The sequence below is a fragment of the Podarcis bocagei genome, assembly GCF_964188305.1.
Source record: "Podarcis bocagei genome assembly, chromosome: 4".
In the NCBI taxonomy this organism is placed as follows: domain Eukaryota; kingdom Metazoa; phylum Chordata; class Lepidosauria; order Squamata; family Lacertidae; genus Podarcis; species Podarcis bocagei.
Window position 1 is genome coordinate 93,344,865 of NC_138128.1, and position 13,474 is coordinate 93,358,338.

Here is a 13,474-nt window from a genome sequence, read left to right on the forward strand (position 1 = left end):
CTGTGGTACCAGGGCAACTCTCCAAAGTTAGGAATTGAGTGGCACCTTTTAGATGTAGCTTGCAGAATTCCTGCTTGGGTTGAAGATAAGGGATAGTAAACCAATTTGAGGGTTGTTGTTTTTTTACAATCAAGTAGTATATAAATGTTATGAGATTGAAATAAATAAATATAAATAAAAATGGTATGTTGAAATGGGCAACAAAGTATCATTCCCGGATATCTCATCCCATAGTTTGATAACCTAATCCTGAAGTTGTGGATGTCCTATTATCTCACACTGGTTGATTTCTGCACCCAATGAATCTAAACTTTTCATGTTGCAATCTGCAGCCAGTAAGGAAAACTAAATTAAAATGGTTCCTTCTCTAATGCTGTTTACCCCGGTAGTCTCATTAATAGCCAGGAAGCAAAATGGTGGTTTGCTACATGTCCTTGTGAAGTATATTTCCAAAATGTCACCTTTTTTGAGTCTAGCATTGTTTTATTCTGTAGCATTTGGTCCCTATTGTTCATGCAGTTACCCTATTTACCATTTATCTCATGCAGAAACTATTTACTGTTGGTCTCTCTCTTTTCATCCAGAGTGACCTTTTCTCTGAATTGCCAAAAGGGGAAGATGTGATGGAAAAAGAATCGCGGGTCCCAATAAATGATGGTGAGGATTTCTGAAATGTGGAACAGACTGAACTACGGAGATTTTCTAAATGTAATGGAGATATATTAATTGGGAATGCTGGACATGAGCATAGTGCTGATTATATGATGTATACATTAGAAGCCAGAAAACCTTGGCTTGAGTTCTAATGTGCAACTTTCCAAGTGCTTATGGTGGTGAAGAAAACCTTTCAAATTTGAAAGTAGCATCTGATGATGGGTCAAATCAAGAGCCAGTTTTGACATTTAGGAAGCAGAGCATCCCTTCAAGTGTACATCTTTAGGTGACAAAAACGCATTGAATTTGGGGGAAATGGCATGCTGGAGAGGAAACTTACGTGGCAATCATTCTCCTTGACATAGTAGCTTTTGACAGTCAAGGATTCGCCCCACCTGCAAAGCAGCAACTTCGGACATCTGAACCACAGTCACTGCAGAGTTGGCTAGTGCTGCTTCCTTGTAACATCTGAAGTAGGAGTCTTAAGGAGGTTCAGGATATAGGTAGGAGCCTACATGTTAGGAACATAGGAAGCTTCCTTGGGAACCGGAAGTTTTTTTTTTTCACGGTCTGCCCATCAAGTCTCTGGTTGAGAGCAGTTGAGGCAAGGAATACTAGGATGTCTTTTGAAGGGGTTGCGGGGTGGGACGGTAAATAGAGTGCAGGGGCAAGGAACAAAAAATGGCATGCTCAAACCCCTAAAAGCAACTAGTGAGTCCTGGAGCAAGGCTTTGAAAATGGGACACTTTTAAAACGAAAACAGGCAAAACTAAGGGGGTTATGCTTACCGTATTTTTTGCTCTATAAGCCTCACTTTTTCCCTCCTAAAAAGTAAGGGGAAATGTGTGTGCGTCTTGTGGAGCGAATGCAGGCTGCGCAGCTATCCCAGAAGCCAGAACAGCAAGAGGGATTGCTGCTTTCACTGCGCAGCGATCCCTCTTGCTCTTCTGGCTTCTGAGATTCAGAATATTTTTTTTCTTGTTTTCCTCCTCCAAAAACTAGGTGCGTCTTGTGGTCTGTTGCGTCTTATAGAGCAAAAAATACGGTGCTTCATAGAATCATAGAACTGTAGAGTTGGAAGGAGTTTGCAGTCCAACTCCTTGCAATTCAGGAATCCTGCCACTACCAACTTTCTGCTTAACAGCCACACTGACCCATTTCACCACAGGACGGCAGCTATTAGAGGCCAAGAGCCACATGTAGGCTGCTGTAGTCAGCTGTGGGAGTTGTGGTTCTCCTTCACACACCTTTATTAGCAGACCAGAATGGGGTGAGTTTGCTGAATGCCGTCTTCATATACAGTGGTGCCCCGCAAGACAAACGCCTCGCGAGACGAAAAACTCGCAAAACGAAAGTTTTTTTCGTTTTCGAGTTGCCTCGCAAGACGAATTTCCCTATGGGCTTGCTTCGCAAAACGAAGCTTGCCCCGCAAGCTCCGGGGACAGCGGGTCTTCCCCGCTGTCCCCGGACCTCTTTTGAAGCAAGGGGCGGCGGGGAGAAGCGATCTTCTCCCCGCAGCCCCAGGTCCGGGGACAGCGGGAAGCGCTTCCCGCTGTCCCCGGACCTCTTTTGAAGCAAGGGGCGGCGGGGAGAAGCGATCTTCTCCCCGCAGGTCCAGGGACAGCGGGAAGCGCAGCGCGTCTTCCCCGCTGTCCCCGGATCTATTTTGAAGCAAGGGGCGGCGGGGAGAAGCAATCTTCTCCCCGCAGCCCCTTGCTTCAAAAGAGGGGACAGAGCGCGCTTCCCCTCTGTCCCCGGACTGTCTCCATAGGAACGCATTGATTGATTTTCAATGCATTCCTATGGGAAACCGTGCTTCGCAAGACGAAAAACTCGCAAGAAGAAAAAACTTGCAGAACGAATTAATTTCGTCTTGCGAGGCACCACTGTACTGATATTTATAAAGACCATGGGTGATGGTGGTGAGAATATCTATGATTAAGTACTTCAGATAGAGATTTGATCTGAATATGATCTAAGCCATCTTGATTATTAGAACTGTATGAGCAGGGCATTTTATCTCCCTCAAACTTAGGGACATAAAAGAGGAGTTTAACTCTTTTCCCCCATGTATACAGTGAAGGGGATGATAATGAGCACCAGCCATGTCCCCAGTACCTACATATTCAGTGTTCATGTGAAGGGGGATGTACCGTATTTTTCGCTCGATAAGACACACTTTTTTCCTCCTAAAAAGTAAGGGGAAACGTCTGTGTGTCTTATGGAGCAAATGTGTGGTCGATCACTGGCTCCCTTTCGGGCCCCAGCTCCTTGCCCAGGCCTCCATTGTTGAACGTTCTGCAGACAGAGACTGTTTGTTTTCCCAGTGACGTGACTGACTAATTAGATTATCTGTCTGGAAACTGTAGAAACGGCTCCCTTTCCTTTCCTAAAGAAGCTGCAGAACTGTGAGTTGAACCACAAAAAAACAGGATTTTCCCCCTTTGCAAAGTAAGCTCAATAACTTTGAGCTGATCCTCAAAAAAGGGGCTTTTCCCCTTTGCAAAAGAAGCTGCACAACTGTAAGCTGATCCCCCCCAAAATGGGGCTTTCCCCCTTTCCTCCTCTAAAAACTAGGTGCATCTTATGGTCAGGTGCGTCTTATGGAATGAAAAATACGGTACATGCATTCAGATATACGGTGTAGGTCTCCTTCAGGTTAACATTGAACGTGCAATTGTCTTAGAGGGTGTGACTTGTAGGTGTGGTTGCAATCCATTCTTTGGGTTCACTGAACAGGTCTGGGGACCTCATATGTCTTAATGTCCAAAGTTTTGAATGTAACATTGTTCTAGGTGAGGTCATTCTTATTACCCTTGAAGCAGCTACTGAGTGGAGGGTTAAGAGCCTTTAATGTCAGCCAGAAAAGTAGAAATAGGACAAACTGTACCTGTGAGATTTCCCTTGTATTTTCTTCGAGTTATACCTCCCCACTCCTTGTAAACTGGTTAACTTATTAGAAAAATGCTCCTTCTAGTGTTCCATTTTATAATCGATCAGGAGTAACTCTGAAGTGAATGTTTTGCATTTTCAATTTGACCGCATTATATGCTTTTTAGAGCCATCGTCAAAACCTACAAGGAAAGTTCCTGCTGGTGCAGTATCTCTCTTTCCAGGTATGAGTAATCTAGAGTTGACTTAAAATAGTGTTTTTTATACTTTCTACCTTCACATCAATGTGTCTGTTGCAAACACCTGTGCATTACAGTGGATTCCAGGGTAAGTTCTAGGACACCTGTAGGTCATTTGATCTCATCTGCTCCCCTAAGGAAAGCCTAACTGGGTGGAGCTGAAATTGGGAGGCTACAGGTTCACATTTGGCTTGTAGGCTAGAGATTCCCAGCTGTTTTATTTTGTGATGTTAAGTCACGACTGAGTGGGGTTGGGAATCAGTAAGCTTGCATATTCATATAGTTCTCCAATTATGATGATTTGCCTTTCCAATTTACTTGTTAATCGCTGCTGGTGTTAAATACCAAGTGATAATGTTCCTAATGATTTTAAAAAGCGAGGTCTAGAAGTCACCATTAGCTTGTCCAATATTTGCATCGGAGATTTGGGAGGAACTTTTATAAACAACAGTTAATTAGTTTCAACAATAATAGGAACTTCTGTTAAACATGAGATGACAATGTATGTCCTCTATAGGTGGAAATGATGTGTTTAGCCCCTCCTCGTTTCTAAAGGGGAAAGAGGATAAGAAACAGGCAGAACCTGTCACAGATAAAGCACCTAGACATGAAGATGTTGGGCTTTTTGATGATGATGATGATGATGGCGGCAAGCTTGAGTCAAATAAGAAAAGTTTCATTTCAGGTAAGCTGCTACACTTCATTCATTTGGAATCTTCCTTTAAGCATTCTGATAACTTGTTCTTCCCACAAAGCCTTGCTTGGAACAGAAGTGCTGAAGAAGTCTTTGGTTAGAACTTTGGAAGGAGAAGTGTGGCAGCAATGGGTTATTTAATCATCCAAGCAATGCCAAGCAAATCCAAGCAACGTAAAGCCACCCTTTATTATTATTTGTTGAATTTAGATACTGCCCTAGACCCAGAGGTCTCTTTATATTTAAGACTGCCACTTCTTTTAGTGCCTTGTGCCTTTGACAGTGCCTCAACATGCATAAATCTAGCAGGTGAAGCTTTTGTTGGTGTGAAAGTAAAATGATGGGAAAAGCTTCCGTTGTAATATGTTTGAATTACAAGCTCCTGTTGAAAGGTCCTTGACATGTATTGAGTAATAAACCTGGGTTTGTGACTATGCACTGTTTTTCTGATGAGTATGATATGATATGGTGCTTTAGCCATAAGCCATTGCAAATACAATAAAATATACACAGTGTCTTTGATAGTTGACTTCTTTCTTAATGAGTTAACGTTTTCCCTGAATTAAACCTTTTGTTTTTAAACAGCCAAACCTGCAACTGATCTCTTTGAAGGTGAGGAAGATCTGTTCAAGGAAAAGCCTGACATTACCACTGTTACAAACAAAGCAGCTAAAGAAAATAAAGACTTTACAGCAGGAGATAAGGTAATCAACATAAATAAACTTTAAAAAACAATAATAAGAATGACAGATTCTCAGTTCATTGATCTTCCACTATCCAGCAGCCTAGGGAGAGAAAGGGGTGGTTTTACCCACTTTTGGCTATCATTAAGTTCACCATTGGCTTCTTCCTTGGACATTTCTGGCATGCAGTTCAAAACAATAGCTGCTGACAAATCTACTCTTTCTGAAAGGATTGTGAGATCTTGCTCCGGAGAAAGCTGTGTTTAAAAAAACAACAAAACTTTTTACTATCAAGACTTTAAAAAGACAGCAGCACTAGTAAATCTTAATACAGTTGTACCTTGGATCCCGAACGCCTTGCGAGTCGAACGTTTTGTCTCCTGAACACCGCAAACCCGGAAGTGAGTGTTCTGGTTTGAGAACGTTCTTTGGAACCCGAAAGTCCGACATGGCTTCTTTGGCTTCTGAACGTTTTGGAAGTTCAACAGACTTTCAGAATGGATTCTGTTCAACCTCTGAGGTAAAGGTAAAGGCAAAGGGACCCCTGACCATTAGGTCCAGTCGTGACCGACTCTGGGGTTGCGTGCTCATCTCGCTTTATTGGCCAAGGGAGCCGGCATACAGCTTCCTGGTCATGTGGCCAGCATGACTAAGCCACTTCTGGTGAACCAGAGCAGCGCACGGAAACACCATTTACCTTCCCGCCGGAGTGGTACCTATTTATTTACTTGCACTTTGACGTGCTTTCGAACTGCTAGGTGGGCAGGAGCAGGGACCGAGCAACGGGAGCTCACCCCGTCACAGGGATTCGAACCGCCGACCTTCTGATCGGCAAGTCCTAGGCTCTGTGGTTTAACCCACAGTGCCACCTGCGTCCCTCTGAAGTACTACTGTACAATAACACAAGATGTACTGAAGAAGAACAAAAAAAGTTATTGAAATGGCTTAATAGAAAACCTAGGTAAGTACAAAACAGAGAGTGAGGCAGAAGGCAATAAATGAAAAGGAGGAACATAGTCTTTTTCGTGGCATCAGGGGAAGGTGGCATGATTTGCACCAGTTAAGCAAAGTTATATGTTACAGGTAATGCCAGATAGTCATAACTTCACTAGCATAAGTGGCTTTCTATGTTGTTTGCTTACGTGCATCATAAAAGTCCTCCAAGTGGCAGCAAATCCATTGGTTTAAGCCAGAGCTTTCCAGACTTTTCAAGTTGGTGACACACTTTTTAGACATGCATTATTTCGTGACACAGTAATTCAGTTTTACTAGCAAACCAGAGGTTAAACTAACCCCTCTCCAGCCTTGGGAGGACCGAGGGGAGTGTTCGTGTGACACACCTACATACTGCTGCCGACACACGAACGTGTTGCAACACGGTTTGGAAAGCTCCAGTTTAAGCAGTCCCCTTCAAACCTTAAAGATAATGGATTAATTTTTCTGAGACAACTAAGAACAAAGCTTTCTTATGCCAGCAGTTCACATTAATAACAGAAACATCTATCCTTCCCCAACCAGTCTTGAGTGTAACTGAAAGGGAAATTGCCAAAGATTTTTAAGCATTTATTCCTGGAAGACACAATTTGGGGTCTAGGATCAGTGAATTGCCAATAATGATTCCAAATTCCCTTAGAAAGTACCCACACGGCATTTTTACTTCTCACATTCTTCTGCGTGGTCTTCTTTTATATGAGCAGGACACGGGTATTGGGTTTCTCTAGGCTTGGCTTTTTTGCAGCAGCAGTATTTTGCAGAGATGAAAAAGAATACAAAGATAAAGCTAACAAACTGACATCAAAAAAGGGCACATTTTGAGTCGCAAAATTGGAAAAGCAATTACAGTGGTACCTCGGAAGTCAAACAGAATCTGTTCCAGAAGTCCATTCAACTTATAAATCATTTGGAAACCAAGGTGCGGCTTCCGATTAGCTGCAGGAAGCTCCTGCAGCCAATCAAAAGCCATGTCAGACATTTGGGTTCCAAAGAACGTTCGCAAACCAGAAGACTCACTCCTGGGTTTGTGGCATTCAGGAGCCAAAATGTTTGAGTTGCAAGGCATTCGTCAACGACTAGTTGAGAACCAATTCCAAAGCATGATTATTTGCAAAACCTTTGCAAATCAACATAAATGTGTGTGTGTTTTGTTGTTGTCGTTTAAGAGTCAACCGTCTGCTGAAAACGTCCGGTCTTCAACTCAGACATTTTCCAAAGGCCACAAAAGCCTGTTTTCTGATGAGGAGGATTCTGAAGTAAGTTATTAACCTAACCATTCACTTTTGCACCAAACCCAACTGAGCTGCAAACTTGTCAGTGGATTTGGCCTGCATGCCACAAAAGATGTTTGGTCCACCTTTATGTTGATTGTCTGCAGTTGTGCCTCCCTTGTTGTCTAATCAGCTGAGCAAAACTACAAGTAGTGGAGGAAAAGGTAAGGTTCCCAGAAGTCCACAAAGAGAGAATGCTACCCTTCATGTCTGCCCATTGATGCTGAATATTCCAGAAGAGTAAATGTATTTCTGGGGGTGGAAATTGCTGATGCCAGCTTTCTTTTCTGTCCAACAGGATTTGTTTTCTTATCCATCAAAATCAAAGAGTTCATCTTCTAGCAAAGTGACAACAAAGACATCACTATCTTTGTTTGAGGATGAGGATGAAGAAGTAGGTGTTGCCTGGAAGCAGAAACTAGGTTCTACTTCAGAGCAAAGTATGCTTTCTGATGCAGGCCTGCATGACACAATGCCTGTGGGCTGATTGTGGTTCTCCCTTCTCCCCCCCCCCCATTTGTGTCCCTACTGGGGATTTCCAAACATCAATTGTTTGCAGCCCATTCTTACCTCTTTGTGGGGAAATTAACTGCCTGGCCCCACGAGCCCAACAACCATGGAGAATGAGCGTGAGGAAATATTGCTCTTCCTTTTCCTGGACTTGCTGGCATTTGGTGGAATTGGTGCCTTCTTTGCCTGCCAGCCGGTCATGGTGTATCTGCAACTGAGACTCTCTCTAGGTTGATTTAATTGCTGGGTAGGGGAAAGAGCCTTGTGTGCCACAAACTTCAACAAGGAGGAGTGGATATAAGAACCGGGAGCACGGAGGGCAGTAAGAGCAAATAAGGAGCTTAAAGGAAGAAAAGCAGGTGTGACTGAGAAATGAAGCAAACAACAAAATAGAGTTTAACACATATGGAAGTTGCAGGATCTCAATCAGAGAGCAACACAAAGGTTTTGAGGAGCCCCAATACAGCATTGGACATACAGGTCTTCAGCTGGGGGGGGGGGCAGGGGAGAGCTCAGCTTCATTCTTTCAGAATTTGATTGTTCAGGAGCCAGTCTTGCTTAAACAAGTTATTTGACAGTAGGGCCACTAGACAAGCCTGACGTTGATGGGAAGCCATGTCTAGAGGGTATCTCGGAACGCAGAATGTAAGACATACTTAATTTAGTCATAGGTACAGAATCCTGAGAATTCCAATTTCCTTTCTGAAGTACCTAGTCCTCATGGTTGCTTGGAACTGAAAGAGGAGTTGGGTAACATTTTTATCTATAAAAGGATAAAAACACTTTCTTGAAGGCACCCACTAGCTTTCATTGGCTCCAAGTCCAATAAATTACCGTATTTTTCGCCCCATAGGGCGCACCGGCCCATAGGGCACACCTAGTTTTTTTGGGGGGGGGAATAAAGAAACAAATTTTTATTTCCCCCCCAGGCGCGGGGCTGGGGCGGGGAAAGCCTGAGCTTCCCCCGACCCCAGCCCCCAGAACAGACTGCTATCCGCAAGCCTAGGAAGCCCGCGGGAAGTCGTGCCCGAAGGCTTCGGGATGCAGGCATCTCTCTTCGGGATGCAGGCAACTCTGCAAACCAAGTTGGGGAACAGCGGGATGGCGGCGCTCCGCCTCCCTGCTGTCCCCCGAGCTTGTGGCACTGACGGTGGGGAGAAGCGCGTTTCTCCCCACCGCCAGCCTCCAAACCAGGTCGGGGAATAGCGGGATGGCGGTGTTCCGCCTCCCCGCTATCCCCCAAGCTTCTGGGGCTGCCCGATATCTGCACGAAGCTGTGCAGCGCGCCCCAGGCTTCGGGATGCAGGCTGCTATCCGCAAGCCTTGGGAGCCCGACGGGAACTCCCGCAGAGCTCCCAAGGCTTGCGGATAGCTTCCTGAAGCCTGGAGAGCGAGAGGAGTCCGTGCGCACCGACCCCTCTCGCTCTCCAGGCTTCAGCAAAAGCCTGCATTCGCCCCATAGGACGCATACACATTTCCCCTTCATTTTTGGAGGGGAAAAAGTGCGTCCTATGGGGCAAAAAATACAGTAACTTCCCTGGTTTTCTCTGGTTCCTAATACTATTGAGCCAGCAGCTATTTCAGTCTGTATGGAAAAAAAATTAAACACAAACAAATTGTGATGTGCCCTCAACATATTGTGCAATAAAGAGCACATTCATGGAAATTTGGAACAGTCTCACATAAGGGTTCCGAACCTGCTCAAAGCAACATTTGGGACTTAGGACTAGGCAATGAAGCATTTGGGGGGGGCACCCTTGACTGTCTTGATGCACACTAGAGGGGCATGGCTCCCACCTACCTCTACAGTTTTTCGTTGAATGCCACAGTGATTGCATCTTTGGGGAAAGTAACCATCTCTTCCCTTTGCATTTTCTAGGGACTCTTTGGGTCTACGCCCAAGGCACAAATTTCAAAACCACCAGTAAAGAAAGCAACCAGTTTGCTCTTCAGCAGTGATGAGGAGGTAACATGTGCAGAGGTTGTTAAAGGGTGGCTGGTTTTATAGCTCTCAGTTAAGTGAAAGTGATATTATTTAATACAGAACTTTCACTCTCGGGTTTAGTTTTCCGCTGCTATGTGTCAGAGCTGTCTGTGCAAGATATTTATTTCAGCTGTACTGCTTCAAAGTCAAAGATTTTACAAGCAGCCGTAATGGGAAGGCTTTTCACTGAGTTAATTTAAAAAAAAGGTTGTTGTCAAATCTGAGATAGTACTCTAAACCCCCTATAATAAGTGCCGTATTTTTCGCTCTATAAGACGCACCAGACCACAAGACGCACCTAGTTTTTGGAGGAGGAAAACAAGGGAAAAAAAATATTCTGAATCTCAGAAGCCAGAACAGCAAAAGGGATTGCTGCGCAGTGAAAGCAGCATTCCCTCTTGCTGTTCTGGCTTCTGGGATAGCTGCGCAGCCTGCATTCGCTCCATAATACGCGCACACACTTCCCCTTACTTTTTAGGAGGGAAAAAGTGAGTCTTATAGAGCAAAAAATATGGTATATTCAAAACTAACAGCCTCTACAAAACTCAAGGCAACATCTCTTTAAAAAACTCCAGGCAGCATCTTCTGAAAACTGGGTCTTCTGTTCAGAAGATGAGAAGTTGGGCACATAGAAGAAACATCTGGGATCTAGAGAATTTCTGTTGGAAAGGTCTGACAGAGAAAAGTTGCCCTGCAAATTTTCAAAGCTTGAGAAACTGACATAACTAGTAAAACCTCTGTCCTTCTAAAAGTGTCAGGTCCAGGCTAACTCCATTGTTGAGCAATTAGGGAACCATTATGAAGTAGTGTGCAGCATAAACACCAAAGGGTTTTGTGAGAGAATAACTTGACAACATCTTTGGAAATTGCTTTGTTGAAGTACATGTGTATAAGACATCACAGTCCATGTTGTCTCATTAGAACGGGTGGGCCAGTATTGGTCCACAACGCCATTTCCCCCAAATCGTGCTCACCCACCCATCAGCTTCTAGATGTGAAAGGGTCTATAGTTCATGGATAGAATATATGCCGTTATTGTCAAAGGCTGCTAGTTAAATCCCTGGCATCTCTTGCTGAAAGGCTATCTTACAGCAGAGCTGGAAAAGACCCATATCTTGAGCACTTGAAGTTTAATGGTGAATTTTAGATATGATGGAGATGTAAAAGATTAGGATTATTATAAAAGATGCAGGAGGAAATGATTAATAATAGGACCCACAAAGGGAGGGGGAAAGTCCAGGAGATTCTTTGGAATCTTGTCTTTATGTTGCATGTTTGTGATTGTAAATTTTTAATTTGAAAAAACAAATAAATTTATATAAAAAAAGAAAAGACCCATATCTTAGGTCTTGTAGAACAACTAGTCTGAATAGACTAGTACGTTTCCGAGCATGATTCAAAGTGTTGGTGCTGACCCTTAAAGCCCTAAACGGCCTCGGTCCTGTATACCTGAAGGAGCGTCTCCACCCCCATCATTCAGCCCGGACACTGAGATCCTTCTGGCGGTTCCCTCATTGCGAGAAGTGAGGCTACAGGGAACCAGACAGATGGCCTTCTCGGTAGTGGCGCCCACCCTGTGGAACGCCCTCCCAACAGATGTCAAAGAGATAAATAATTACCTGACATTCAGAAGACATCTTAAGGCAGCCCTGTTCAGGGAAATTTTTAATATGTAACGCTGTACTGTTTTTAACACTGATTGGGAGCCGCCCAGAGTGGCTGGGGAAACTCAGCCAGATGGGCGGGGTATAAAGAATAAATTATTATTATTATTATTAGACTAAACTAGGCTAGGTGAACCAGTGACTTGATTTGGTGCAAGACTGTTTCATATGTTCGTACGAGAACTATGCTACAGCTTAAATTGGCTTTGATTTAATGCACCCAAGAGAGGCAAATGCTAAGCATTCTGGGGGGTTGACTTGGCTGAACTTGATCATTGTGTTTCACTGTTCTGGTAGCTTCTTGGTTAATCACTGTGTTCAGAAATACTTCATACATGCTTAACCCAGTGAATTTGAGGAATGGGATGAAAAGACAACCTGTAGGACAACAAAGGTATGAATAATTGCTGTATTTTTAGGACCACTGGAATATTGGCCAAGAGGTCAAACCTGCCTCTGAATCCATCCAGAAAAAGGAACCTACAAAATCTGCCTCTGCTGCCAGCCACACAGTTAAGACCGGCCTCTTTGAGGAAGAAGGCGAAGAAGATTTGTTTGTTATCACTAAAGACAGGTAAAATGTGGGCATTAGAAATCTATCTTCTATTGCAGCTGCTGTGTCTAGTTCTTCCCTTGGCAATGGATATAGTGCTTTTTTTAAACACTTTTCCCACAGGAGTAAGCCAAGCAAGAGTGGATTAACTCTGTCTACTGCCTAGGCAGGCAAAATTTTGAACTTGAAGCAGCTTGGACTTTTTGCCTGCTATTTGAATGTACATTTGCAGTTTTAGTTTGTTCTGTTGGTTTGTATGCTTTATTTCACTACAGTGCTTTCTATATAACTACAGTGGTGCCTCGCAAGACGAAATTAATTCGTTCCGCAAGTCTCTTCGTCTTGCGAGTTTTTCGTCTTGCGATGCACGGTTTCCCATAGGAATGCACTGAAAATCAATTAATGCGTTCCTAGGGAAACCGCCTTCAGACCAGGTCCGGGGACAGTCTGTCCCCGGACCTCTTCTGAAGGCTGGGGGGGGGGGACAAGGGCTTTTCTTCCCACCCCCAGCATTTTAAAAAACCCCGGGACAGCGGAGGACTTCTCCGCTGTCCGGGCGATCTTAAAATGCTGGCGGGCGGCATTTTAAAATCGCCCCGAGACAGCGGAGGACTTCTCCGCTGTCCGGGGCGATTTAAAAGCCCCTGGGAAGGCAGGCAGGGGGGACAAAGACTTTCGCCCCCCGCCCGCCTTCAGAAGGTGTTCCCGCCCCCCCGCCCCGCTTCGGAGCAGCGTTCCGAAGCGGGGCGGCTGGGGCAGGTGTTCCCGCCCCCGCCCCGCTTCGGAGCAGCGTTCCGCAGCCGGGCGGCGGGGGCAGGTGTTCCCGCCCCCCCCGCCCCGCTTCGGAGCAGCGTTCCGAAGCCAGGCGGTGGGGGCAGGTGTTCCCGCCCCCGCCCCGCTTCGGAGCAGCGTTCCGAAGCCGGGCGGTGGGGGCAGGTGTTCCCGCCCCCCGCCCCGCTTCGGAGCAGCGTTCCGAAGCGGGGCGGCTGGGGCAGGTGTTCCCGCCCCCCCGCCCCGCTTTGGAGCAGCGTTCCGAAGCGGGGCGGCTGGGGCAGGTGTTCCCGCCCCCCTGCCCCGCTTCGGAGCAGCGTTCCGAAGCCGGGCGGTGGGGGCAGGTGTTCCCTCCCCCCCGCCCGGCTTCGGAGCACCGGGAGAAGCGATCTCCCCGCAGCCCCTTGCTTCAAAAGAGGTCCGGGGGCAGCGGGAAGCGCTTCCCGCTGTCCCCGGACGTCTTTTGAAGCAAGGGGCGGTGGGGAGAAGCGATCTCCCCACAGTCCCTTGCTTCAAAAGAGGTCCAGGGGCAGCGGGAAGCGCTTCCCGCTGTCCCCGGACCTGGG

General features: G+C 45.6%; 1 protein-coding gene across 4 annotated transcripts in view; it reads left to right on the forward strand.

Moving 5' to 3' along the window:
• Positions 1 to 13,474, forward strand: part of LOC308585673 (WASH complex subunit 2-like) — a 38,986-nt gene that overhangs the window by 11,766 nt on the left and 13,746 nt on the right. For 3 of the 4 annotated variants that reach the window (XM_081191582.1, XM_081191584.1, XM_081191581.1), the window contains exons 9-16: positions 585 to 657; positions 3,714 to 3,770; positions 4,303 to 4,470; positions 5,065 to 5,183; positions 7,322 to 7,411; positions 7,725 to 7,820; positions 9,816 to 9,902; positions 12,004 to 12,158. In XM_081191582.1, coding sequence (XP_081047708.1) covers positions 585 to 657; positions 3,714 to 3,770; positions 4,303 to 4,470; positions 5,065 to 5,183; positions 7,322 to 7,411; positions 7,725 to 7,820; positions 9,816 to 9,902; positions 12,004 to 12,158 — 845 coding nt within the window. The remainder of the gene's footprint in view (positions 1 to 584; positions 658 to 3,713; positions 3,771 to 4,302; positions 4,471 to 5,064; positions 5,184 to 7,321; positions 7,412 to 7,724; positions 7,821 to 9,815; positions 9,903 to 12,003; positions 12,159 to 13,474) is intronic. The other variant, XM_081191583.1, reaches the window with a different exon arrangement.